Source organism: Elephas maximus, chromosome 7 (genome assembly GCF_024166365.1).
Source record: "Elephas maximus indicus isolate mEleMax1 chromosome 7, mEleMax1 primary haplotype, whole genome shotgun sequence".
Lineage (NCBI taxonomy): Eukaryota > Metazoa > Chordata > Mammalia > Proboscidea > Elephantidae > Elephas > Elephas maximus.
Window position 1 is genome coordinate 133,594,194 of NC_064825.1, and position 27,659 is coordinate 133,621,852.

General features: G+C 50.5%; 1 protein-coding gene across 3 annotated transcripts in view; it reads right to left on the bottom strand.

Annotated features, from left to right (window-relative positions):
- Positions 1-283: 283 nt before the first annotated feature.
- LOC126081166 (SH3 and multiple ankyrin repeat domains protein 2-like) overlaps positions 284-27,659 on the bottom strand; it is a 490,404-nt gene continuing 463,028 nt past the window's right edge. For all 3 annotated transcript variants that reach the window (XM_049892759.1, XM_049892758.1, XM_049892760.1), the window contains 2 exons: positions 14,082-14,164; positions 284-12,479 (listed from right to left, as the gene is read on the bottom strand). In XM_049892759.1, coding sequence (XP_049748716.1) covers positions 12,250-12,479; positions 14,082-14,164 — 313 coding nt within the window. In that variant the 3' untranslated portion in view covers positions 284-12,249. The remainder of the gene's footprint in view (positions 12,480-14,081; positions 14,165-27,659) is intronic.

Consider the following 27,659-nt stretch of genomic DNA (forward strand, 5'->3'; position numbering starts at 1 on the left):
GCCAAGGATACAGGGGGCAGGGATGGACAGAGAGGAGGCTGAGGAGGGGCAGAGCTGGGACCTCAGAGTGCCCCTCCCTCCCTCTCTTCAGGCTCCATCCTCCCGGCCCATGGATTCAGCACCCTGGAGAGCGCCCGCTGCCCTGCACCCATCCTCCCATTGCTCCAGCTACTGACCAGCCATACAAGGCATTCTGTTCCCTGCTTGAGCAACACCCAGGGCCCTCCTGGGCCAGCCCCAGCCCCCTCCCTACCCCCAGCTCTAAGACATCTGTCCTCACTCCCAAAATACACCCTGAACCTTCCCAATGTCCTAAGCCTTCTCTTGGGCCCTCCCCCCTCAGTTCTGCCTATAGAAACTCCACTTACTCATTAAAGCCAACACCACCTCTTTCGAGAAGGCTTTTCTCTGATCTGCCTAAGGGCCTTTGCTGCATCCTGCCTTTTGCTCCCCTTCTAGACTGCACGCTCCCTCCCCCCGGGAACTGTTTGATTCACACGTTTCCTCCCCAAAGCACAGACCAGCCGGCCCAGGTAGGCCCCAGTATCCGCTGCTTAATAGAATGAATGAATTTCATAAATGATTTCTTAATAGTTCCTATTTGTGGGAGCTCGCTGCAGGCCGGAGCTGGGCTAGGTGCTTCGTGCACAGGTATATTCACAGTTTGGGGAACTGGGGCCAAGAGAGAAGCCATCTGCCCAGCTCATGGAGTCAGCGAGGAGCACAGCCTGCCTCCACACTCAGGTGGGACTTGGAGTGTATGCCGTGCCCTTGACCGTCGTCGCTCCTCTCCACCTTCTCTATCCATCTGCCTGCCCCACGGAGGCCTGAGCACAGCACCGTTGTCCTCGAAGTGATTCTGAACCTTTTTTTAGCTTGAAATTGAAATCACTGATGCTTCAAATTGGAACCCAAATGAACAAGCCAAGAGTTCAGATGGGTAATCGCTACTGTCTCAGCAGGAGCCCTGGGCTGTGCCTCACCTTGGAGCACCTGTGCCCAGGCAATGTAGAGGACAAGGGGGAGGGTCCCAGGCCCAGGAGGGCTGGTGGGGCAGGGGCTCAGCTTCCAGCTGACCAGGGGCTCCCCCAGAGAGTGGCCTCCTCAGAGAGGGGTGGACCCACTGGTGATGCTGTGAGCCTCAGCAAGCAAAAACCCTGTGAGAGCAGATCACTGGGGGCTCCGCTGTCATCTGAAGGCAAAGGACCGATACTCATATGCAAACCCAAGCAGACATCATACACAAGCCCAAACAGACATCGTACACAAACCCAAGCAGACACTCGTACACAAACCCAAACAGACACTCACTCGTACACAAACCCAAACAGACACTCACTCGTACACAAACCCAAACAGACATCGTACACAAACCCAAACAGATACTCATACACAAACCCAAACAGACATCGTACGCAAACCCAAACAGATACTCATACACAAACCCAAACAGACATCGTACGCAAACCCAAACAGACATCATACACAAACACAAACAGACATCGTACACAAACCCAAACAGACATCATATGCAAACCCAGATACTCATACACAAACCCAAACAGATATCGTACACAAACCCAAGCAGACATCGTACAAAAACCCAAGCAGACACTCGCACACAAACCCAAACAGACACTCACTCGTACACAAACCCAAACAGATACTCAGACACGAAAGTTCACAGCAGCACTATTCCCCATAGCAAAAGGTGGAAACAACCCCAGTGCCCACTGACAGGTGAATGGATAAACACCACGGGGTCCATGAATGGAGTATTATTCAGCCATCAAGAGAAATGAAGTCCTGATACCTGCCACGACATGGATGAACCTTGAGCACATTATGCGTAAGTAAAACAAGCCGGAAAGGAAAGGACCCATACTGCATGAGCTATCCAGAAGAGGCAATACCTAGCCGCACAGGTTTCCTGGTGGTTACCGGGAGGAGTGGGTCATGGGGAGCCTGGCTTACGAGGTGCTGAGCTGTTTGGGGTAATGAAAACTTTCGGGACAGATGGTGGGGACGGCTGCACAACACGTTGGATGAAATGAATGTCACTGAACCCCGCACGTAAAAATTGCCAAAATGGCAAATGTATCTTATCACAATAAAATTTAAAAAATAAATAAAGGCAGGGAGTGCCTCTGTGCTGGCTTTAGTGTCCCATGACAGAAATGAGAAGTTGGCTGGAAGTTTAAAGCCTGGGCAAAGGTCAGGCATGGGAATAGAGAGCCAGGTCAAGGTGGTCACAGGCTGTTTCCTGCGCGGACCCAGTGCTGGAGCCCAGGAGCAGCAGAGTTTGCAGGGAGCACTGATTGGGGGTCAAGCCTGCTTAGCACCTGAATGCCAGGAGCCATGAAGCTTTCAGGGCAGACACGCCCTATACACGGGGGACACAGGGCAGGCGCTCGGCCTGGTGGCTTTTGACTCAGAACCAACACAGCCATGGCCTCGAGAACCTAAGCCCTAACATGACCCAAGGTCAAGACTTTGACAGGCTCCTGCTAACAGCAGCTGGCGCTTGGTCTTGAGCTTAGTTATTTTTAAAAAATATTTTATTGTATTTTTGGTGAAAGTATACACAGCAAAACAGGTTCCCAGTCAACAATTTCTACATATTGCTTTTGGTGGCACTGGTTATACTCTGCGGTTTGTGCCAACCTCATTATTTCCGTTCTATTTGTTCCAATCCCATTAATTTGGTCTCATTGCCCCCCAAACTTCTCATCTATGCTTTAGGGTAACTACTGTCCATCTGGTCTCATAAGGATAATTTTTAAAACAGCACAGCTCTCAGCTGAAACCACTTCCAAAGCCCACTTTTCAGACAAAGGTTAGGCGGCCTACACAACAAATAATAACGCACCGAGAGACGTGCTTCTTAGTTCAATCAAATATGTGAGATCAAACGGGCAGCTCCTGTCCAAATGCAAAGACGAGAAGGCAGGAAGGGGCACGAACTGGATGAACGGACACAGGGAACCTGAGGCGGAAAGGGGGAGGGTGCTGTCACATTGTGAGGATTGCAACCAATGTCACAAAACAATTTGTGTATAAATTTTTGAATGAGAAACTAACTTGAGCTGTAAACTTTCACCTAAAAAAAACAATAAAATTAAAAAAAAAAAAGACTGCAGTTCTCAAGGGCGAAGTGCTTTACTTTTTTGAGCCAACATGCCGTTTAATTAAAAGGTAACTTCAGGGGATAGTTTTACACAAGGTTTAAAGAGTATCTCAGGGCAACAGTCTCTGGGATTCCTTCAGTCTCACAGGGCCCAGTGAGTCTAGATTCTTCAGGAATTTGAAGTTCTGTCCCACATTTCCCCCTCTCCCCCTTTCTATCAGGGTTCATCTATTGTGGTCCTGATCAGCACTTTCTGCAGCGGTAGTCGGGCACCATCTAGTTCTTCTGGTCTCAAGGTGGAGGAGGCCATGGTTCATGGAGATAATTGGTCCTGTATTCCAGTTCCCTCTCTGATTCTTGGGTTTTCTTCATTCTCTTTTGCTCCAGACAAATAGAGAGCAATGGCTGTATCTGAGATGGCTGCTCATAAGCTTTTAGGACCCCAGACACTACTCACCAAACTGGGACGTGGAACATAAACTTCATGAACTATGTTATGCCAGTTGATTGAATTGACCCGCAAGACTATGACCCTAGCCTTTAAGCCAAGAACACTAATACTGTGAGGTGGTTACATCTAAGAAGTATTGGTTGAACTTAGTCATCGATCCAAACGCCCATTTGTTGTTATTAGTTGCCATTAAGTCAGCTCTGACTTATGACGACCCCATGTACAACAGATGAGAACATTGCCCGGTCCTGTGTCATCTTCAGGATTGTTGTTTGCTTGAGTCTATTGTTGGGGCCGCTGTGTATTTCCGAGTCAGAATCGATTCAATGGCAGTGGGTTTGTTTGTTTGTTTTTTGGTTTCCAACCTAGGGGGCTCATCTCCCAGCACTATACTGTGCAGTGCTCTGTTGTGATTGATAGGGTTTCCATTGGCTAGTTTTTAAGAGGTTGTCAGGCCTTTCTTCCTAGTCTGTCTTAGTCTGGGAGCTCTGCCAAAACCTGTCCCCCATCAGTGACTCTGCTGGTATTTGAAAAGCTGGTGGCATGGCTTCCAGCATCATAGCTACGCGCAAGCCACCACAGTAGGACAAACGGACAGATGGGTGGTTATTACAGTAAGTCATGACGATAACTTGTTATTGCTTGCCCGACTAATATTCATTGGTTTCTGCTTCATAGTCAAGCATCACTAATGATGATGAAGGAGATATTGAGGATGAATAATAAATAATGACTGAATGCCAGTCCTAAGGGTGGCCCCACTCACACCTGGTCTTCTAGTAAGAACAAACCTGATGTTAACAGCAGCCTTTGTGCCCAGGGCTCAGGGCAGCTCATAGTTTATCTCAGGTGACTCAGCTCTCACAAGCACCCATTTTATCGATGGGGACACTGAGCCCCAGGACGCACATTCTGGTTGATAGCTCACACGACAACTGTAAGGACTAGCTGGGACTGCGTTTCCTCTCCCCGGTGTGATATTTAACATTCCGGCTGGGGAAGCTGAAGGGTTACCACGGCGTGGCCAGTTATTTAGTTGGCAGTGCTGGCTTGGGCACATTATGTTTCCAGGTCCCGCTCTGAAGGACCAGCCTAAGAAACGTTTTATAAGACACTCGAATGGTCTCTAGGAAAACGCTGGGGGCATCCTTCTCGATGTCCTCACCTAAAATCCAAACCTACAACAGGATGGTTCCAGGCCGTCTTCAGTACAAGCATTTAATACAAGGGAAAAGTAATTAGCAAATTCAAGCATCACTTTTCAAGGATGAGGGATATTGCTGCCTGCTTTAATTGCAAGGGAAAACCAATTTAGAGAAATTAACACAGAAACGAGATGGACCACTTCAGTGCTCAGAAAACAATCACAAACACCATAGGAGTCGCCTGCGTTGTGAGCCAAGGCCCCAGGAAAATAATTAACACCCAGGAACGCTTTCTCCTGGGAGTGTAGACAGCAAAACCTCGGCCATCGGCACCAAGACACTCTTCCCTGGGGGACATGTCTTTTTTCTAAAAAATATAGTTTTTCTATCATAAGACTAATACTTGCCAAAAAACTGATACTCATTATTAGAGAAAACCTAGGAACTAGAGAAAAATGCAAGAGAGAAGATAATCACACATACTCCTGGCGCCCAGGGGTTAATCCTTACTGGGCATTTCCCTTTCCCCCTTTTTTTTTTCTATCCCTCTTTTGGGGATCATGGGGTCACCGGCAGTTCAGCGGTAGAATCCTCGCCTTCCATGCGAGCTCGATTCCCGGCCCGTACACCTCCGTCATGTGCCACCACCACCGTCTGTCAGCGGAGGTTGCGTGTTGCTAAGATGCTGAACAGGTTTCAGCAGGGCTTCCAGTCTAAGGCTGACTAGGAAGAAAGGCCTGGCAATCCACTTCCAAAAAGCAGCCAGTGAAAGCCCTGTGGATCATGGCAGTCCGATCCACGACCGATCATGGGGACGGCACAGGACTGGGCAGCATTTTATCCCACCATGCACGGGGCTGCCATGACTTGATGCAATGGCAGCTGACCCGAAGAACGACAATTTGGGTGGGGGGGGGGGGCGCGTAAGTCGGATGATATCATGCAGGTGATTCGGAATCTGCTTTTTTTCACTTAAAATAATGTAACCATTTCCCATTGGTATTAAGGGCTCCTCATAAACACAGCTTTTCAAGCCTTGTGAAGAGTCCACGACAGAGATTCCGTGTCTGCTTCACGGTTCGCCTATCGTTCCCCCCCCACTTGGCGCTGCACCATGGTGGCAGTTTTTATAGTACCCCCTTAGGATAGGTCCCGAGGTATACCGCTCCTGGCGCAGCTTTGTGGCTCTTGCACACACTGTCACACCGATTTCTGAAAAGTTAACAGCAATTTATTCTTTCAAGTGGCACTGAGAATGCTGTCACCGGCAACAGGTATGACCCTCCCCCCCCAAACAAAACACCCCAAATCTGTTGCTGTCAAGTCGATTCCAACTCATGGCAGCCCTATAGGACAGAGTAGAACTGCCCATGGGGTTTCCAAGAATTTCAACTGCCAACCTTTTGGCTGGCCGCCTAGTTCTTAACCATTGGGCCACCGGGGCTCCAACAACAGGCAACGGGTATATAATTAAAAAAAAAATTGCTAATTTGAAGATAACAATTGTCACTTAGAGGTTTGGAAACTCTGGTGGCGTAATGGTTCAGAGCTACGGCTGCTAACCAAAAGGTTGGCAGTTCGAATCTACGAGGTGCTCCTTGGAAACCCTATGGGGCAGTTCCACTCTGTCCTTTAGGATCGCTATGAGTCAGAATCGACTCGACGGCACTGGGTTTGGAACGGGTTACCTAAAGGTTGCACTGATCACTAGGGGTGCTCAGCCCTTTTCCAGGGTTTATTGGTCACTTGAGTCCCCTCTGTGATGTTTTTCTTCCTGCCCTTTGCCCTCATACATTAAACGTGTCCAAGTGTCTCGTATAAGTATTTATAAAAACCAGACTCACTGCTGTCAAATAAAATTCTGACTCACAGCCACCCTACAGGACAGAGAAGAACTGCCCCACGGGGTTTCTTTCCAAGGCTATAATCTTTACGGAAGCAGACTGCCACATTGATCTCTGAGGAGCAGCTGGTGGGTTTGAACCGCCGACCTTTCAGTTAGCAGCCAAGTGTTTTAACCACTTCACCACCAGGGCTCCTTATAAATACTTTTAACATTTATGCAAGTGTTGGGTCAGACAGCCTGGGGCCTGGGATGGAACCCCAGTTCCTCTACTTGCCAGCCGTGTGACCGGGGCAAATTATTTAAACTCTCTGTGCCTTGGTTTCCTCATCTTTAAAACTGGACAACAGCAGATGCTATTTTCTAGCATGTTGTGAGGAGTAGACAGGACAGGGCAACACCTGGCAGATAAAACTCGGCGACCGAAAATAAAGACCTGGGCCTTTGGGATCCTGGGTGCAAATGTCGTCCTCCCCTTCCTAGTTTCACTGTCCACTTGCATTCCGAGCGACTCTGAGATACAGGACGCTTTAGTTCATGTAAATAACTCAAGGCACAAAGCTGAGTTTGCACATGGGGAGATGGTGGAAAAAAGCAGTCCTGGGCTGCTCACGGGTAAACAGCAATGACATTAGCACAGTGCCTGCTCCTGTCTGGGCTGCAGACACTTGAGTCTGAACGCCAAGTCAAGGGGTTTAAAACGGCCACATGGATCAGGCCGGCAGGCCGCCCTCCTGCCTGCCCACCAGAGGACCCTTACAGCATCCCTGCAGCTCTCTGCCCATGACCCCAGTGCAGCTGGTGTGGGCTGGGGACGAGGCCCTGTCCTCCTAAACAGGACTCAGGTGGCTCTGCTGCCCAGCCAGGTCTCACTGGACCAAGTGACGGGCTGCCAGGTTGGTGGTCCCTGCCCCGGGTGATGCAAATGGTTAACACGCTCGGCTGCTAACCGAAACGTTGGAGGTTCTAGTCAACTCAGGTACACCTTTGAAGGAAGGCCTGGCAATCTACTTCTGAAAAGCTAGCCATGGAAAACCATATGGTGTACACCACTGTTCACTGCAGTATTATTTACAATAGCCAAAAGGTGGAAACAGACCCAAATGCCCATCACCAGATGAATGGATAAGCACGTGTGGTCTCTCCGCACAATGGAATACCACTCAGCCATAAAGAGAAACGAAGTCCTGATGCACACCACCACATGGCTGAACCTTGGACACATCGTGCTGAGTGAAATAAGTCAGTCACAGAAGGACAAACAGTGTATGATCTCACTAACATGAGGTAAACAGAAGAGGCAAATACACAGAGATCAGGGTTTGACGGCGGCTACCCGGGATTGAAAACCCTGGTGGCCTAGTGGTTAAGAGTTACAGCTGCTAACCAAAAGCTCGGTGTTCGAATCCACCAGGCACTCCTCGGAAACCCTATGGGGCAGTTCTACTCTGTCCTATAGGGTTGCTATGAGTTGGAATTGACTCGATGGCAATGGGTTTGGTTTTGGGTACCAAGGATTGGTGGTGGGGTGGGGGGAGACAAGAAAAGGGAATTATTGTTTATCGACTTTTTGTTTATGGGGAGGGAAAATTTGGCAAAGGCAACTGAGGATGGTTGCAGAACGTGACTGGTCATTATCTCCCTGAATCGGCGAATGTGGTGCTATCTATGTTTTCACAAAAATTAAGAAAGAAAAATGAACAAACATAACCCTACGGAGCCCAGTTCCACTCTGGCACACATGGCGTTGCCACTGCTTTTTTTGGCAGGGCATCAAAACTGCATCCCACCCTCTGCGTCTCTGAAACTACTCAATACGCAGCTGTCACCCGTGAACCATCTACACGCTCCTTACGACTCTGTGTACGTTTCTGGAGGTGACCTCGTCTGCCCCATCTCGTGGGGGCAAAGAGGCTGAAATCAAGAGAATCAAAGCAACAGCAGATGATGCCCTGAGCAAACTATGCCTGAAAGCTGGTCTGCCTCTAAAAGTTTTGGTTTCGATTCCTTGGCAACCTCCTATCATTATTTAAAACCAGGTGGCGGCGGGTTTTCTGTTCCTGTTGTAACCAAGGGGAAGGTGTGCCTTGTGGTTCCCGGCTCCTGCCCCATCTTTACGTCTGACCTGCATGGAGAGAAACCTGCCCTGGCTTCCCGACTCTCCCCAGGTGTACCTTTCAGTTAGGGCACTCTGCTCCTCCTCACCCACCTCCTAATGGTCGTGGGCCATTTCGCCCCTGGGCTCCTTGACATCTCACTAGCTAGGAGCCATCCCTGGCATCAGCCATGTAGGGGATTCCATCACACCTTTCTCCTCTCTGAGCTGATCTAGAAATGGGTGAATGCACACAGACCAAGAGCCTCATGTGAAAATGTCCCCACCACAGAGCACCCATTCTTCCCTCTCCCCACCTCTGAGGTGAATTCCCCATGACGTCCCAACACCTGCACGCCCACATCCATCCCAACGTAATTCCTGGTTTTAAGAGAGCCTTTGACCTGGCACTTTACGCAAAGCTTTTGCTTTTGGTGGGAGAGGGGAGGTGTGGCGGACAAAGAAGCAATATTACCACCAACAAAAGAACCAGCCCTCCCCAGCGCTCAGGTGGGGGACACATATATTCTAGAAAGTAGCACCAATTGCGGTTGGGTTGCCTCTGACTCCTGGCGACCCCGTGTGTGTCAGAGTAGAACTGAGCTCCGCAGGGTTTTCGATAGTTGATTTTTTGGAAGCAGATCGCCAGCCCTTTTTCCCGAGGTGCCTCTGGGTGGACTGGAACCTCTAACCTTGAGTTGGCAGCTGTTTGCACCACCCAGGGAATCCTTCTAGAAGGTAAGCACCCAGGAAAATCAGGCTCGGCAGGAAATCCGTTAGAGTCTGGCTCTGAAGGGGTGACAAAGTAGAAGGAGGAAAAAGAAAGTTCTGTCCATGCTGAAGGCTTTAAGCAGTGAACACAGACTTCAAAAACTGCCCCTCAGTCCACAAGTTCAAACTGCAGTGTGCTTTTTTGAAGAGAAAATAAAAATCTGACATACTTTTGAGCTTCTTTCAAAGAGTGGAGAGAGAAGGCGGCTGGCCAAGGAGACTGGGGCAGAAGGGGGACAAAGCACTCTCACTCTGGGCCTTTTCAGACCAAGACCTTGCACTTTACCAAGAGCTTGGAAACCCCTAAGGCTGAGGACAGCCTCTCGCCAAAACAAAAGTTCACCGAGACAACTGAGTCCGTTTAAAGCAATCCCTCCAAAGTCCAAGTTTTTCACTGAAAATACAGAAAATGTGTCTGTTGGGAAGCAACGCACCCATAATGCTTCAGGAATCCCTGGGTGGTGGAAATGGTTAAGCACTCGGCTGCTAACTGAAAAGCTGAAGGTTCGAATCCACCTAGAGGCACCTTGGAAGAAAGGCCTGGCGATCTAAAACATCAGCCACCGAAAACCCTATGGAGCCCAGTTCTACTCGGACATACATGGGGTCACCACGAGTGGGAGCCGACTCAATGACAACCGGCTTGGTACAACGTCACAAATGATTTCTACATCCCAGTGGAGAAATCCAGTAGTTAGGAACCAAGTCAATGGGGACTTCCAGCCTTTCTTTCCTGAGCCCCTAAAGGAGAATTTCAGGTGGCTGTGAGTTTATGAGGTAACCTTGGAAATGAACCAGGAACCCGTGTCAAGGGCTGGGGTTCCAGTGGTTCAGGCCCGTGCACCCCAGTAGCGTAAGACTTCTACGGGGTCAACGGTCTTGGAAAGCCTGTGACTGTGGTGGCCCCACTCTGTCTTCAGTTCAGTTGCATCCTAATAACTCAGACAGGCCTTAAGGCATCTCAGGCCCTGCCACTCCTTGCATCCTTGAGTTCAGAGGCTACACAGAATAGAACACCTGGTACACAATGGCAAGTATACTGGTATATAATAAAAGCATATCAAGGGTTAAAAGCCATGTCAAAGGAGGTGCTCTGAACACAGACATGCAGACACGCCCACTGCTCCAAATTCCAGTGACGCTCCCAGCTCCCATCTGACGGGTCTGTCTGGCCCAGGCGGGCAGGGATGTCCACTAACCCGGTGCATCTCTGCTTCCCCAGGAAAGTGATGGCCCCACACTGCTCCTCGGGGCCCACATTTCTCTGCTGACTAGCTCATCAAGGAAACAATCCCAGGAACCTAACAACAGGGGTTCTCTTCATCTGCAGCCTCATTTATTATTAAAAACCAAGAACCAGCAGCAACCTACTTTAACCTATCAGGGTTTCTCTCTCTCTCTCTCGTTCTCTGTCACACACACACACACACACACACACACACACACACACACACACGGGGAGGGGACTTACATCACAGCCCCGTCCTACAGAGGATGATTCAACCATGTCTCTGCATTTTTATGAGGGTTACAAACCTAGTTAACCCACGAAACCACAGTGGGCTCCAGGCACCATCATTCCGGATATGCACCCCACAGTTCAAACGTACCAAAGTGAGCTCATGTCCTCATCCAATCCAGGCTCTGACTGGAAAGTGATAAATCAAATACATTGCTTTGCTGAATACAGTGCGATCGACGCAGGGCACCTGGAATAAGTTAAAACACCTTCTCCATGTTACCGGACTCACTCTCTTCAAATCAAATCTTTCCTTTCAGATTTCTATTGCTCTTTAATAGTTTTGAGGAACACTCAGGAAATCCTGGGCAAAATCACAGCTTGCAAAAACATGCCTGGACGTTTAAGTGTACTGGGGAGAAATGGGTTGCCGGGACTCTTTCACCAGGGCCTGTGATGTGGCCCCCTCTTCTACAGACGGAGCAAGTGTCTCCATGGCTCAACTACCACGTGGCTGGCTGGATGTCCATGTATCCATGTCCTCAGCTGCCCACGGGTCTCCAAGGCGGACACGGCAAGGCTCAGGATTAACACGGAGGAACCGCCAAGTCCTAACAAGGGCCGTTTGAGTCTACTGAGCCTTTTGGCAATTATTACCTTAATTTACAACATGGTCTTTTATTTCGAATATTCCCAAACACTAACACATTCCTTGGAGTAACAAGATTGCAAGTAACACCTAAACGCACAGAAAGGGAGGCATCTCCAACGTGCCGGAGACTCGAACACTTCACACCTGCCGACGCATCAACTCCAGGTAGAGTTCGCAAAACACAGCACTGGCATCTAGTGGGATTCTTCCAATGAAGGGACCACTCCCTCCTTTCATACACCTGAAGAGCCAGCTCTCAAAGCATCTGAGTTTAAAGGTGCCCTTTGTGTGCCATAAACTCCAGCCCTTGCTCCACGGCCTTTGACAACTACCCTCCACCCAACAGCCAGTGCCTGAAACCAGCAAATCAACAAGCCCTGAGCCATCATCAATGTTATAGGCCTCATGGAAGCAAGTGCCAGCTTGCCCCTATGACACAAGGATGGAGGCTGGCTTCGCTTGGCGTCTCCTTAGGATCACAAACTAAACCACCCCATAGAGCCACTGGTGTCCCCAACACCATGGCAACCACACTGCTCTTCCTTCTACTTTCTACTTTAAGACCAATGGTCAAGTGCTACTTTTCCTTCCTTCAGAAAGTTACAGCTGGGCCTCAAAGATGACCCAAACATGGAAGCCCACTGGAGGAAGCCTCTGCAGAGGGCGAGAACACCAACAACGTGGTCCACGGCCGCCTCTGTGAGCATCACCATCTCTGGTCCACAACCATGCCGCCAAGGCCACAGACCTCCTCCTGGACGAGAGTCGGCGCTCTCCGCAAGCAGAAGGATACAAACACCTGTGTGCCTACCTCGATCAGGAAGTCCCCCGTCCTCAGTCCGGCTTGCCAAGCCACCCCGCCTTCATCCACGGACTCCAGGTACTGCAGGGCCGGGAAAGCCGGTGTCGGTGTGAATTCTTCAATGGGCGTGTCAGCTGGGAAGAGAGGAGCACCTCATTACACACCCAGGAGATGTTTTCCAAGTTGGCAGGCCCCGCCTCCCTACAGGACCCTGGGGGAAAGGCGACCATGTGTCTTCGACTGGAAATGGGGGTCCAGGCCAGCACTCTTCTGTGAAGGGCCTGAGACTCAAACTCATGGGTTAACGTCAACTCAAGCCAGCTGTGTTGTGGTGCCTCCATCCTATTCCTCGGCCTCTGTGCCGAAAACACTGGATAACGTGCTCGGCTGTACATGTCTACACGCCTGTCATTCTCTTTAAAAGCATCCGTGACTAAACATTTTCAGTTCTAAAAATGGAAAAGTTCCTCCCAAGCCACACGGAGCTACAGAAACACCCCACTGAGCCACTTGCCAAATTTACGTCTACGTAGAGTCACAACCAAGGGGACTCAGCCTGGAACTCGGGTGGACCAGAGCGCCGACCCTGTGGGCGGCCGTGGACCTGGAGTCGGCTCATGCATTCTCGGTTCAGGCAGCTCGCTCTGGGCGGCCGCTCTGCAGCCAGAGTCCACGGGAGGGCCAGGCGCTGCTCCTCTGTGGAGTGAGGCTTGGCTTCTGGGGCCCTCATGCCTGCCAAGTGCAACTCCAGGGCAAGAGAGGGACTTTTCTTGGCAGTCATGGGAGGCTGGGGGTGGATGGGCGGGCTGAGATGAAGATGGTCTCGGAGGGGGAAGGTAGAACACACCACATGAGCAGGCGTGGACACACGCACACGCACATACATACACACACACAGAGAAAGATCTATCTCCTTTTCTCTCTCTTTCTGGACAGACCATCACCAGGGACGCCTAAGCTTAAGGCAGGTGGGGACTGACTCCCAAGGAAGGCGGCCTCCCGCAGCACAGGCCCGGGACCCCCAGCCCAGTGCTGGCAGAGGCCCTGAGAGGGAACTTACACATGCCTTACCCCACACGCAGGGACAGACGGTTTCTTTCATGGGGACATGGTTGATGCCATTTTGTTTTCCTTTGAAAGGAAGCCCCCAAGTTAAGGGCCGGTGGTGGGACCATTTCCATGGAATGCAGCTCCAGGGCCTTGCACCACAGGCCAAGTCACACATATGGTGCTGGCTCGGCCCAAGGCAGGGGGACCATCTTGCCACATTGCCTTTGCAAAGTCACCTTAGAGAGGAGCTCACTGCCGCCTGCTGCACTTGGAACCCAAGCCCACTCGTGGAACGGGGCGGTTTCCAGGTCCCTGGAACTCGGGGCTGGGTAATTTCGGCCTCTGACACCCAGAGCTCCGACTCTAGCCACGATCTGGCTGAACTGAACCACAGAATACACACTGCCCCCCATAATTTAACAGAAAAGGTCGGGGGAGGGAGTGCCGGAGCCCCCTAAGCCATGGCCTGCACAGAAAATTAAAAATCTTTCCAAAGGAAGCCCAACAACGTCTCACGAGGAAGGCAGAATGTTAAAGAATACGGTTGTCTAGCAACCAAGTGCCCCCAGGAAAAACGCTTATCTGCGAGCAGGGGAACATTTACCATACAGGCGTGCACACACACACACACACACACCACACACTCACAGACGTGAACGCACCCGGCTGGGAGCAGCGGCTCTTACCTTTGGCCCCGCGGAGCACGAATCCGAAGCCCTCATTGTCTTTCTTCTGCAGCACCACGGTCTTCTCCTCGATAATGCAGTCACTGTAGAGAGAATTCCGGGGACAGCGACCATTATTGTGACCCACCATCATCACCGCGGCCGCTCCTCCGCCGGGGACGTTCATCATCCTAGCCAATTAATCAGCCCGGCTGGCCGGCCCCGGCAGCATGGAGAGCAGCCGGCAGCAGCGCGGGGCGCAGGAGGAGCCAAGGCAGCTGGGAGGGGGGCGGCTGACGGGATAGGCGAGCTCGGTGGCACCGGGGACGAGGAGGGGGGCCGGCACGAGCAGGCGGGCAGGATCCTGCGTGGTGCTGCGGCCGCCAGGAGTGGCCGTGCTGGCGGCGTCCGGGGGCTGCGGGGACGCCGGGGGGACAGAAAGTAAGTGGCCCGCTGGCCAGGGTCGTCCGCGAGCCCCGCAGGCGGCCAAGTGCCATCAGCCGGCAGAGATATGAGGCAGCGTTTTTTTTTTTTCTTTCCTCTAAGGAGGTTAAAAAAAAATCCAATTCTCTCGGCGCTGTGCACGAGCAGGCGGAAGGCACCGGGAGACGCAGGGCCTGTGATGCGTCCACCGCCCCCCTCTCTCCCGTCCTATTGCATGTGGCGTGTGGTGGAGCCCCCACAGTCATCTGACGGCCGCGGCCCGCGTCATCCGCACGGAGGACCCCGGCCCGGGGTCGTGGCAGGCGTCGGGGGCAAGGCGGCCGGGACTTCGGGTGCCTTCCTGTGGCCGCTGCCGCAGCGGACTTGGGGTGCAGAGTGCAGGGAGCTCGTTAGCCAGCACCCCATCTTGTTAGCGACACCAAAGCTGCCAGGAGCACCTGCCTCTTCGGGGCATGCTGAGCTGCGGGGGCAGCAGCGGGGGCCATGTAGGCCGTCCCCTTAGAGGTGACAGTTTAAGGCCACACTGGGCCTCTTAGCAGAGCGTTTTTGTTTGTTTTACAAAGAAACCCAAACGCTCCAACTTTGCTGTGGCGGCCCAAGCCTCCTCTCATCTACAGAAGTGGTGCGTGGCTGTGCAGTCCCTGCCCCTGGAGGCATGGGGTGTGGAGACAGAAAGGGTCTGCCCAGCGCGGCCTGCCTCCCCTGCCCCCTGCTGCAGAGAGGGCGCAGAGGGGGTGCGGTGCCCCCGGGCTCTGCTGCAGCCGGAAATCAGTTGAGGAGCTGCTGAGTGGGAAGCAGGTGGGGGGGAGGGGGGCGGAGCCAAGGGAAACTCTCCCCAGGCACTAAAGGGCTGGGAGAGAGGGCTGGGTTCCAGGAGAGAAGGCTGCAGGGGGGCTTTGAAGGATGCCAGCAGGCCCTGAGGGGAATACTGCCCCGAGAACAAGTCCCAGACGGGAAGGCGGTGTCACCCGGCCTCCCAGGTGGCGGCTGGGCCTGCAGCCTTTGGGGTTATTATGACCACGAAAGGATTGGCCAGGGACAGGTGCTCAAAAGCCCCGGCCACTGAAGCTGAGGCCCCTACTCAGCCCCTTCAGGAGCAGATGCTGGGATCCCGCCCAAGACCCCAGAGAGGATACCCACTCCCAGGGTTCCTGTCCACCTCTCTCCACCCTTGCCCTCTTGCCCCGGGGGTACAAGGTCCACACTGCCCACCTCTGCCCAGCCCCAAATGTCCCAAAGCTCCTCTGGCTCCGAGTGTCTCAACAGGGGAAACACAGTTTCCTGCCATCCGTCCACCTAATGGGGAGCTTCTAGGGGCAGTCTCCCTCAAGACAGCACGAGAGAGGGGGTGCTTCGGTGGTGGTGGAGGGGTAGGAGCATCAGAGAACCTGGTTCAAATCCCAGCTTTGCCACCATGACCTCGGACCCAAAGGTGACGGCACTTGACCTTTCTGAGCCTCAGATGGCGGCTCTGCACATGAGAATAACAGCAACACGTGCCTCGGGGAGCCATGATGAGAAAGTGATGAAATAACCATCCAGAACCCTCAGCAGTGTTCCTGGTACCCCCCAAAAACACCCCCCAAAACCAAACCTGCTGCCGTTGAGTCAACTGTGACTCACGGCGACCCCACATGCGTCAGAGTAGAACTGCGCGCCACAGGGTTTCCAATGGCTGAGTTTTCTGAAGTAGATTGCCAGGGCTTTCTTCCGAGGTGCCTCTGGGAGGACTCGAACCTCCAACCTTTTGATTAACAGCCGAGGGCTTAACCGTCTGTGCCACCCAGGGACTCCAGCACGTCCCGAGCACACACCAGCTGTTGGGCATCCGGCGCCTGCTCTCTCACCTTCCGCTCAGTTAGTAGGTGAGCCCTCGATCGCCTGTGCTGAGTGACAGCTGCCCCTCATTCACCGATGCTCCACCTCCTCCCCGACTTCCTCTCTCCGCTCCGTAAGGCTGCTGATTCGCCACCACCCAGACTAATGGTGACCGTCCCCGTCCCCTCTCTAAACCCCCTCAGCAGTTCTGATCCATTCACACACTTTCTCATCGCTACGTGACAGCACCACTGTCTGGCCCCAAACCCCGATGGCTCCATCCCAGTTACCGAGTGAGCCCCAAATTCTTCCATCTCTGATATTAAGAGGATGGGTATTCACATCTCCTTCCTGTGTTACTTCAGGGTGTAAACAGGCTTCCCTGCCCACCTCCACCCCATCCAGCTCCAACCACAGATGGACCTGGGTTTGAATCCCAACGTTGGCATCTACTGGCTTTGGTCCTCAGAGCCTCACTTTCCCCACCTGCAAAGTAGGGCCAATAATACCTGCCTTTTAGGGTCTGACGGTCCCTGGGTGGTGCAAACTGTGCTCAACTACTAACCTAATGTTAGTAGTTTGAGCCCACCCTGCAGCCCACCCAGCAATGCCTCAGAAGAAAGGCCTGGTGAGCTGCTTCTGAAAGGTCACAGCCAAGAAAACCCTGCAGAGTGCTCTTTGCCGCGTCTACCGCGAGAACGAAGACCATTCTTAGCAACCAGACTGTCAACATTCCGTAAAAGGGAAGCACAGTTGTTGGGAGGGACCCCAGAGGGGCCTTGCGGGGGACTTCCATCACGTCAGTGTAGAATCAGTCTCCTTGGAAAGAAAAGAAGGGGCTTTGTGCTGACAAATGGTGGGGAAATAGAAAGGCACTGAGTCCAGTTCGTGCGGTCTGTAGCCACGTACAGAAGATGATCAAGGACGTCACACTGGGGTTCCGTTACAGGATAGGGTCTTTGTAGGCTCACTGCCCATCAACGGCGTTAGTCAGGAAAGTGGGTCTCTTGTTGAAATCTGAAACTTCTTTGGTGAAAAATACATCCGTAGGGTTCATATACAGCCAGGTGTTGCCTGTTCAGTATCTCAAGTCCAGAAAGATGAGTTAATTCTTGAAAGGAGTGACACTAAACTTGTATCAAATTCAGCTGCTTTAATTCAGCAAGCCACAACAGTTAAATACAAGGACATCCAAAAATTTTTGGATGGTATCTATATCCCCAAAAAAAGAACCATCCAACAGGCTGATGAGTAAGATCTAAGTGTCGTCCAGCTACGGAAGTGAGGCCAGATGACTGCTCAGACCTCTGTGTGATATTTTTAATATGCAATAAAATCCACCACGCGTCTACCAGTGTCCTACTGGGGTGGCTTGCGTGTGGCTGTGATGCTGGAAGCTAGGCCACCGGTATTTCAAATATCAGCAGGGTCACTCAGGTTGGGCAGGTTTCAGTAGATCTCCCACCTACCCTAAGACAGACTAGGAAGAAGGGGCTGGAGATGTACTTCTAAAAAAATGGCCAGTGAAAACCTTATGAATGGCAGCAGAATGCTGTCTGACATTCTGCTGAAGGATGAGCCCCCCAGGTTGGAAGGCACTCAAAATACAACTGGAGAAGAGCTGCCTCCTCAAGGTGGAGTTGACTTTAATGACATGGGAGGAATAAAGCTTTCAGAACCTTCATTTGCTGACTTGGCACGATTCAAAATGAGAAGAAACAGCTGCAAATATCCATTAATAACTAGAACATGGAATACACGAAGTATGAACCTAGGGAAATTAGAAGTTGTCAAAAATGAAATGGAATGCATAAAGATTGGTAGATACCCTAGGCATTAGTGAGCCGAAATGGACCGGTATTCGCCATGTTGAATCAGACAATCAGATGGTCTACTATGCCAGGAATGACAAATTGAAGAGAAATGGCGTCACATTCATTGTAAAAAGAACATTTCTAGATCTATCCTGAAGTACAATGCTGTCAGTGATCGGATAATATCCATACACCTACAAGGAAGATCAGTTAATATGACTATTATTCAAATTTACACACCAGCCACTAAGGCCAAAGATGAAGAAATGGAAGTTTCTTACACACCAGCCACTAAGGCCAAAGATGAAGAAATGGAAGTTTCTTACCAACTTCTGCAGTCTGAAACTACTGAACATGCAATCAGGATGCATTGATAATTACTGGTAATCAGAATGCAAAAGCTGGGAACAAACAAGAAGGATCAGGAGTTGGAAAATACGGTCTTGGCGACAGAAATGATGCTGGAGATCACATGACAGAATTTTGCAAGACAGACGACTTAATTGTTGCAAATACCTTTTTTCAACAACATAAACAGCGATGATACACATGGACCTGGCTGGATTAAATACACGGGAATCAAAGCAACTACATCTGTGGAGAAAGACAATGGGGAAGGTCAATATCATCAGTGAGAACAAGGCCAGGGCCAACGATCGCTCATATGCAAGTTCAAGGAGAAGCTGCAAAAAATTAAAACAAATCCATGAGAGCCAAGGCGCAACCTTGAGTATATCCCACCTGAATTTAGAGACCATTTCAAGAGCAGATTTGATGCGTTGAACACTAATGACGGAAGACCAGATGAGTTGTGGGATGATATCAAGGACATCATACAGGAAGAAAGCAAATAGTCATTAAATAGACAGGAAAGAAAGAAAAAGCCAAAATGGACGGCAGAAGAGACCCTGAAACTTGCTCTTGAAGGAAGAGTAGCTATAGCGAAAGGAAGAAATGATGAAGTCAAAGAGCTGAACAGAAGATTTCAAGGGCAGCTTGAGAAAACAAAGTATTACAATGAAATGTGCAAAAACCTGGAATAAGAAACCCAGAAGGAAAGAACACACTCGGCATTTCTCAAGCTGAAAGAACTGAAGAAAAATTCAAGCCTTGAGTACCAATATTGAAGGATTTTATAGGCAAAATATTGAATGATGCAGGAAGCATCAAAGAAAGATGGAAGGAATACACAGAGTCACTATACCAAAAAGAGTTGGTCGATGTTCAGCCATGTCAGGAGGTAGCATATGATCAGGAGTCAATGGTACTGAAGGAAGAAGTCCAAGCTGCCCTGAAGGCACTGGGGAAAAACAAGGCTCCAGGAATTGACGGGATACCAATTGAGATGTTTCAACAAACAGATCCAGCGCTGGAGGTGCTCACTCGTCTATGCCAAGAAATACGGAAGATGGCTTCCTGGCCACCCAACTGGAAGAGATCTATCTCTGAGCCCGTTCCAAAGAAAGGTGATCCAGCAGAACGCAGAAATTATTGAACAATATCATTAATATCACACGCAAGTACAATTTTGCTGAATATCATTCAAAAGCGGCTGCAGCAGTATATCGACAGGGAACTGCCAGAAATTCAAGCCAGATTCAGAAGAGGACATGGAACCAGGGATATCATTGCTGACGTCAGATGGATCCTGGCTGAAAGCAGAGAATACCAGGAGGATGTTTACCTGCGTTTTATTGACTACGCAAAGGCATTCGACTGTGGGGATCATAACAAATTACGCATAACATTGCAAAAGAATGGGAATTCCAGAATGCTTAATTGTGCTCATGAGGAATCTGTACGTAGGCCAAGAGGCAGTCATTTGAACAGAACAGGCCATGTGGATACTGATTGGTTTAAAGTCAGGAAAGGTGCGCATCAGGGTTGTAGCCTTTAACCATACCTATTCAATGTATCCTTTCACCATACCTATTCAATCTGTATGCTGAACAAATAATCCAAGCAGCTGGACTATATGAAGAAGAACGGGGCATCAGGATTGGAGGAAGACTCATTAACAACCTGCGTTATGCAGATGACACAATCTTGCTTGCCGAAAGCGAAGAGGACTGAAGCACTTACTGATGAAGATCAAAGACCACAGCCTTCAGTATGGATTACACCTCAACATAAAGAAGACCAAAATCCTCAGAACTGGACCAATATGCAACATCATGATAAATGGATAAAAGGATTTCATGTTACTTGGATCCATAATTAACAGCCATGGAAACAGCAGTCAAGAAATCAAACGATATATTGCACTGGGCAAATCTGCTGCAAAAGACCTCTTTAAAGCGCTAAAAAGTAAAGATGTCACTTCGAGGACTACGGTGCGTCTGACCCAAGCCATGGTATTTTCAATCACCTCATATGCACGTGAAAGCTGGACAATGACTAACGAAGACCAAAGAAGAATTGACGTCTTTGAATTGTGGTGCTGGCAAAGAATATTGACTGTACCGTATACTGCCTGAAGAACAAACAAATCTGTCTTGGTAAAAGTACAACCAGAATGTTCCTTAGAAGCAAGGATAGCGAGACTTTGCCTCACATACTTTGGACATGTTATCAGGAGGGACCAGTCCCTGCAGAAGGACATCATGCTTGGTACAGTGGAGGGTTAGTAAAAGAGAGGAAGACCCTCAACGAGATGGAATGACCCAGTGGGTGCAAGAGTGGGTTCAAACGTAGCAACGACTGTGAGGGTGGTGCAGGAGCGGACAGTGTTTTGCTCTGTTGTTGCTTTGAGTCTGAACCAACTCGACAGCACCTAACAACAGCAACAACATGGTTGATATTTTTAAGACGCAATAAAATTCACCTATTAAACAAAACAAACAAAGCACCTCATGGAGCACAGTTGTACTCCCCACACATGGGGTTGGCAATCAACTCAATGGCAAGGGGCTTGGTTTTTGGTCTGGTCCTGCTGTCCACACTGTGGCCATGATGGGCATTCAGAGCTCAAAGCCGTGTGGCCCCCCAAACAGCCGCGCCCCACTGTCACACCGGGTCTTTCACATCATGCCTCCTGTGGGCTCTGTGACTCCATTCTTTTCACTCCCTCAGTGCCCTGAACTTGGCCTGTGATTGGCTCCATCTTGCACAGCCACCATTGCGGCACCTGACTGCCTGGGGGTGGTGCTCCCTCTGTCCTCCCCAGCACTGGTCAGCTCACCAACCTGTGCCTGGGGTGCAAGCCACCCCCAAACTGCCCACAAGGGGCAACTCCATCCATTCTCTCACAGGGATCACCTTGAACGTTGCCCCCGCCTGTCAGGACCCTTCCCACGGTCATCGCATCAACGGGTCATCCCATCAGCTGTGAGCTCCGTGGGAGCAAATGTCACATCCTGTCCTCTTCCTCTCTGAAGCTCAATATGTGGCACACGTCTGCCCTTGGTGGGTCCAGCCTGTGCTGCTGACTGAACAAGGAGATGGAATCCTGCTGTGTTCTCTTCAAATGTGTTTTCTGACCAGGGCAGGATGGCACTTCATAAACAGGTAGTCCCCGACTTACACTGGGGTTCCGTTCCGACGACTTCCTGCTAAGTTGGTTCTGATGTAAGCTGAATACCTCGTTTTTTTTTCCAGTTTATCATCAGTGTCTTTATACATCCAATCTTTATTTGTCTTTGGGGTTTGGAAACATTACCTATAAACTTACAGATAAAGACAACTTCAGCAAATCACGCCCCGCAACATTCTATGTAGTACTCATTTCCAGTGATACGTGTACAAAAAATAAAAAAAGGATGGTCGTAAGTGCTGCTCATCGTAACACTTCCTTTGACTCCTTCCACCTGCAACGGGAGCCCTGCCAAGCACAGTTGTGCAGGTCGCTCACAGAACAACCACAGAGCCTGCCATTGACACCATAGCCATCATTGTTGTTAGCTGCCACTGAGTGAAGTTTTGACTCACAGCGACCCTATGTGACAGCAGAACTGCCCTCTAGGGTTTCAGGGCTGTAATCTTTATGGAGGCAGATCACCAGCTCCTTGTTCTGAGGAGCTGCTGGGTGGGTTTGGACCACCAATATTTTGGTCAGCAGTTGAGTGCTTAACCATTGTACCACCAGGCCTCTTAGAGCCATCATAAAACCAAAAACCAAGCTCATTGCTGTCAAGCTGATTCCAACTCATAGTCACCTTACAGGAAGGAGCAGAACTGCCCCACACTGTTTCCGGCTGTAGTCTTTACAGACGCAGGCTGCCACATCTTGCTCCCTCGGAGCCTCTGGGTGAGTTTGAACAGCTAACTTTTCAGTTAGCAGTCGAGTGCTTAACTACTGCACCAGGGTTCCTTATAGCCATCATTGTTGTTGTTGTTAGGTGTCGTCAAGTAGGTTCTGACTCACAGCGACCCCATGGACAACAGAACGAAACATTGCCTGGTCCTTCTCCATCCTCACAGCTGTTGTTATGCTTAAGCCCGTTGTTGCAGCCACTGTGTCAATCCGTCTTGTTGAGGATCTTCCTCCTCTTCATTGACGTCAGTTGTCTTCTGAGTGCCTTCCAACCTGGGGGGCTCATCTTCCGGCACTATGTCAGACAATGTTCCGCTGCTATTCATAAGGTTTTCACTGGCTAATGCTTTTCAGAGGTAGACCGCCAGTATAGCCATCATAGGCCTATCTATTTATGATGGCAATTTCTCCACAGATGGAAGTAAAGTACCTTGAGGAAGGTGCTGCCATCTTTTTTCCAGTTCATACGAAGATGGAGTATAAGCCATGAGCTGCCACGGAGAATGCAGTTTTCCTTATATGCGAGTTGGATCAGTGGTAGAACTCTCCTTCCATGAGGGAGACGGAGCTTCGATTTCTGGCTAATGCGCTTCACATGCAGCCATCACCCGTCTGACGGACGGTGGAGTCTTGAATGTTGCTGTGATGCTGAACAGATTGAGTGTCCAGACTAAGATGGACTAGGAAGAAAAGCCTGGTGACCAACTTCTGAAAACCAGCCCATGAAAACCCTATGGATCACAATGGTCCTATCTGTAACCAATCATGGGTATGACACAGGACTGGGTAGCTTTTTTTCCATTGTGCATTGGGTGGCCATGAGTCAGGGGCCAATTCAGTGGAGGGTGAGCAAAAACAAAAACAGCACATCTACTTAGGAGGCCATTCAGCAGATAGAGAGTGAATGCATTAGAGGTCAGCACAATGAGTGGGTGGGTGTGAGGTGACCCCTCCCTGTGGGTGCTCACTGTGCACCAGCAAGTCCACTAGTGCGTCACAGACCACGTCAGTGCTGGAAAGCATGGTTCCATGTTGAATTACCTGGGACAGCCACACTATAGGGACCATTAAAGGTCTCCATGTTCTTTGGATCAAAGGCTCTACAGAAGAATCCTGATCGAAAGGGTAAAATGTGAAACAGATTTTGAAATTCTCATGGCATTCCTGACTTTATGGAGCCACTGAGACTGGATGAGTCCCTGAAACTACTGCCCAGAGATAATCTGTAAACTTTAAACCTTACAGCAAAACTGTCTCCTGCAGTCTTCTTTGAATTAAAAAATAGCTTATTTTAATTAGTAAAGTACATTGCGCTCTTCTAAAGAATTATCTTTGTGAGACCAAACTGACAACAGCAACTGTGAAGGGTGGATGGGACGCTTAGGGGGCAATGAGTTTAAGATGATGGTGGTGGAATAATGGGGAAAAGGATAGTAAAGATGGTGGCACAACTTGAAGGATGTCACCAATGTCATTGTGACATTGCGCAATGACTGAACTGTACGCTCAGGCATTGTTGAAAGGCGCATCTTTCGTCGTGTATACTTTCACCAAGATAAAAAAAAAAAAGAAAAAAAGGTTTCCATGTTCTCACTCACCCACCCAACAGTCCCACTGCACGCCACCTTAAAGACCTTACTGAGTACACTCGGAGCAAGTGAGGGTCGTGGCAAATCGGGGTGTGCCCTGAGATATGGGCGAGTCCTCACCCCAAGTGCCGGCCTGAGAAAGCTTCTGGAGCCTGCCTCAAAGACCCCGGCGGCCGTGCACCAGCTGCCGTTCAATAGTGGCCCCGGGTTCACTGCCTCTCAGCAAGGTGCCATGAGCCTTCGGTGATGGCTCGACTTCCTTCGGCTCAAGACATGGCAGGTGCCAGCCCTGACAGTTGGTGTTTAGGATTTGCCAGTCACTCAACAAGCTCCGTTGGCAATGGAGCCTGGCCCTGGAGGAGGTGTCACCGTGGAGCCACAGGAAGCCAGGCCTGGGCTGGCAGAGATGTGTGAGCACCAGGACTCGGTGTGGCTGTCTGTCTCATCACACACGGAGGCCATCATCCCTGGCATTTGGATTTTCAAGCCATGGCCTGCTGCAGTGGACCAGATGGCTCCACCAGGGGACCTGGTGTCCCGTTGGAAGGGTGAACCTGCCAAGTAAAATAGCTGCATTCCATTTCTTCCTTCCTAAACTGTGGTTGGGTTTTGGTCTAGGACTGAAGTTCAGAAGCATTTGGGGCCAATGATAAAGCTGTACGTTAATTAGTACATTCACTAAGCCATTGCTTATTGAAGACCTACAAAAGGTCAGGTGATGGGCTGGGTGCCTGGCGTTTAGTAGGGACAAACCATACCCACTCTCGGTCCTTACAAAGATGCCTGGGATAGTTGGTGAAACTGTGTCCCCCAGAAAGATGCATCCAAGTCCTAAGCCTCCGTACTGGAGTGTGACCTTGTTTGGAAACAAGGTCTTTGCAGAAGTAACTAGTTAAGGCTTTGTTACCTAGAAAATACAATCGACCGGCTCGCATATCCAAAGAGCAAACCACAGCAAAATTAGTATGTATTTAATTTAATGCACCCGGGTCAACTTCATTACTCATTACATTTAGCGTCCATAAACACTCCATTTCATGTGAAAACCACTCAGAAATCACATTTCCTAACTCTGAAAGAACTCTCGGGGACACGTGACGATCACCAAGAAGCCCCAGAGGCTGGCAGTGAACGCAACGAGTTACATGCAGCCAAATGGGATCAAAGGCACCATCACAAATCCCATTTCAGAATTTTTGATGGCAAGAAGGTATATTTAATCAGGGATGTGGGTGTGTGGGGGAGTCCCTGGGTGGTGCAAATGGTTAAGCGCTCGGCTGTTAACTGAAAGGTACGAGTCTCCTCAGAGGTGCCTTGGAAGAAAGGCCTGGTGGTCTGCTTCTGAAAAATTAGCCACTGAAAACCCTGTGGGGCGCAGTTGTTCTCCGACACACGAGGGGGCGCTGTGAGTCAGAGGCGACTCCGCTGGTTTACTGGTGGGTGTGCGGAGTATGTGTGATACAGCCTGGGGCCTCTGGAGCTCGGGGCGTAAGGGCCACGGGGCTCCTGCTAAGGCAGCCCCAGATGGCAGGGGCAGTGGCACTTGGGGAGCCCAGTGAGGGCGGCTCTGTAACAGTGACTGGCGTGTTTACTGCCCCAGAAAGCTCCTTCCTGGAGCACTTGCTGGGCGGGCAGAGGGAGTCCCACCTTCTCAGAGAAGTCGCCTAAATCCCAACGTAAACGCATTTTGGCGACAGAGTCTGATAGAGCAGGAACTGGAACAGTGTTAGAAAGAGGTGCCTCCAGGGATCAGGCAGGCAGTGCTGTCCTAGAAATTTCCGGGCTCTGCCAATCAGGAAGGATGTGGCTAAGCAGAGAGCCGGCAGCTTTTCCGCGGGGGTGTGGGGGGAGCCCAACAGGTGTCCCGCTCGGCGGAGATGCCAGAGAGGGCCCTTTGGCCGTGGGCACGGGCAGGCAGCCCAGCTCACCGCAGGCAGCAGGGCTGGCTGCAGCAAGGGGCAGAGGGCGGCTGGCAGGCAGACAGGGCAGGCCGAGTCCCGGGAGGGGTTCCCCGAGTCACCTGTCACCTGACAAGCGGGGGGCCTCCCGGGGCCGTGCCCCAGCATCCTGCCTTCTGGCCAGTGTGGGCCTCGGTGCTGCCCCTCCCTCCCTTCGCTGTACGAGCAGAACTGCCATAAACCACCAGGGAATGGGTCACAAGTGCACAGGCCATCGCGGTGCCTGCTGTTACAGCCCTGCATGCTGGTCTCGGGGAGCTGGCGATGGCTCGCGCTTGGGAGATGATGAACGTGGGTCATTCCTTCACCCTCATGCCCTCAGCTCCCGGGAGCCCATCGGCTGGCCAGGCAGAGGGGCAGCATCACGGATGGGTGTCGCCGGTGACCGTGGGTCTCCGCCGGGCCCTCACATCCCTACCACATGGATGCCTGCTTACAGAAGACGTCGCTTAAATCATCGGCTATAAATCCACCCCCCTGGTGTTTCCGATGGCCATTTTCCTCCTCATCGCTGACATGATCGACAATAGACATTCTTCCTAATACAAACAACAATGTGCAAAGAACTTGATTCAAATTAAATGGTCTCATTACTTTGCAATCAATCACCATGAGGTGTGTTACCTGCCAAGACAGGCTGGTGGAGAACACTAAGACACAGCTTAAATGCCTTCAAAACAATGATGTAGCAATGGTGTTCCCTGCTGAGACAAACAGGAATGGGATTAAACAGAATGTAGTCTTGGAACCTGAGCTGGTGGGGTCCCCAGCTTCACCAAACCAGCCCTGTGACCCTGGTCGAGTTACTGAACCTTTCTGGGCATCAAAAGCCTCACATGCAAATTGCAGACATTAGTTGCAGCCTTGGAGGGTCACAGCAGGCTGTTGTTGTCAGCTGCCATCAACTTGGTCCCCGACTCATGGTAACTTCAAGCACAACAGAACAAAACTCTGCCCAGTCCCGTGACATCCCTTCGATCAGTTGCGGATCGGACCGTTGTGATCCATGAGGTTTTCATTGGCTGATTTTCGGAATTAGATTACCAGGCCTTTCTTCCTGGTCCATCTTAGTCTGGAAGCTCCGCTGAAGCCTGTTCAGCATCATAGCAACATGCAAGCCTCTACTGACAGACGGATGGTGGCTTCCCATGAAGTGCGTTGGCCCAGAATTGAGCCTGAGTCTCTCACATGGAAGGTGAAAATTCTACTGCCAAACAAGATTACAAGAAGTCCCAGGCACAGGGTCTGGACCACAGCAGGGGTTGTAAAGAATGTACCTTATGCTCACACAGATTAATTCTGAAAACATGATGTAGAAACTGAAATATTTTCTTTAAATCATTCAGCGTGTATTTTCGGAATACCATGGAATTAGAGTACAAATCCTTATAAAAAGGTATAGTAGGAAAATTCCCAACTGCTCAAAAATTAAACAAACCAACTGTAAATAACTCTTTTAAGCTTCCTGGGACAGAATGTCCCCACAAATGTTTTTGGGTTCTCAGGAGGCTGCTTGTCCCACTGAAAGTATATGCTGCCCTCCAGTGGGGGCTTGTGTAATCATGAAAAAATGAAAGAAACATTCTTTGGCAAAAATTCATTAAGGAAGAGGACTTAGGGATGAGGCATTGCATCCAGGAAGTGTGACTGCATCAAACTTTTGTCTCTTTTGGCTTTTGTACAGCCAGATAATCCTTGTAAGCATATTTATGTCTTCCTGTGTG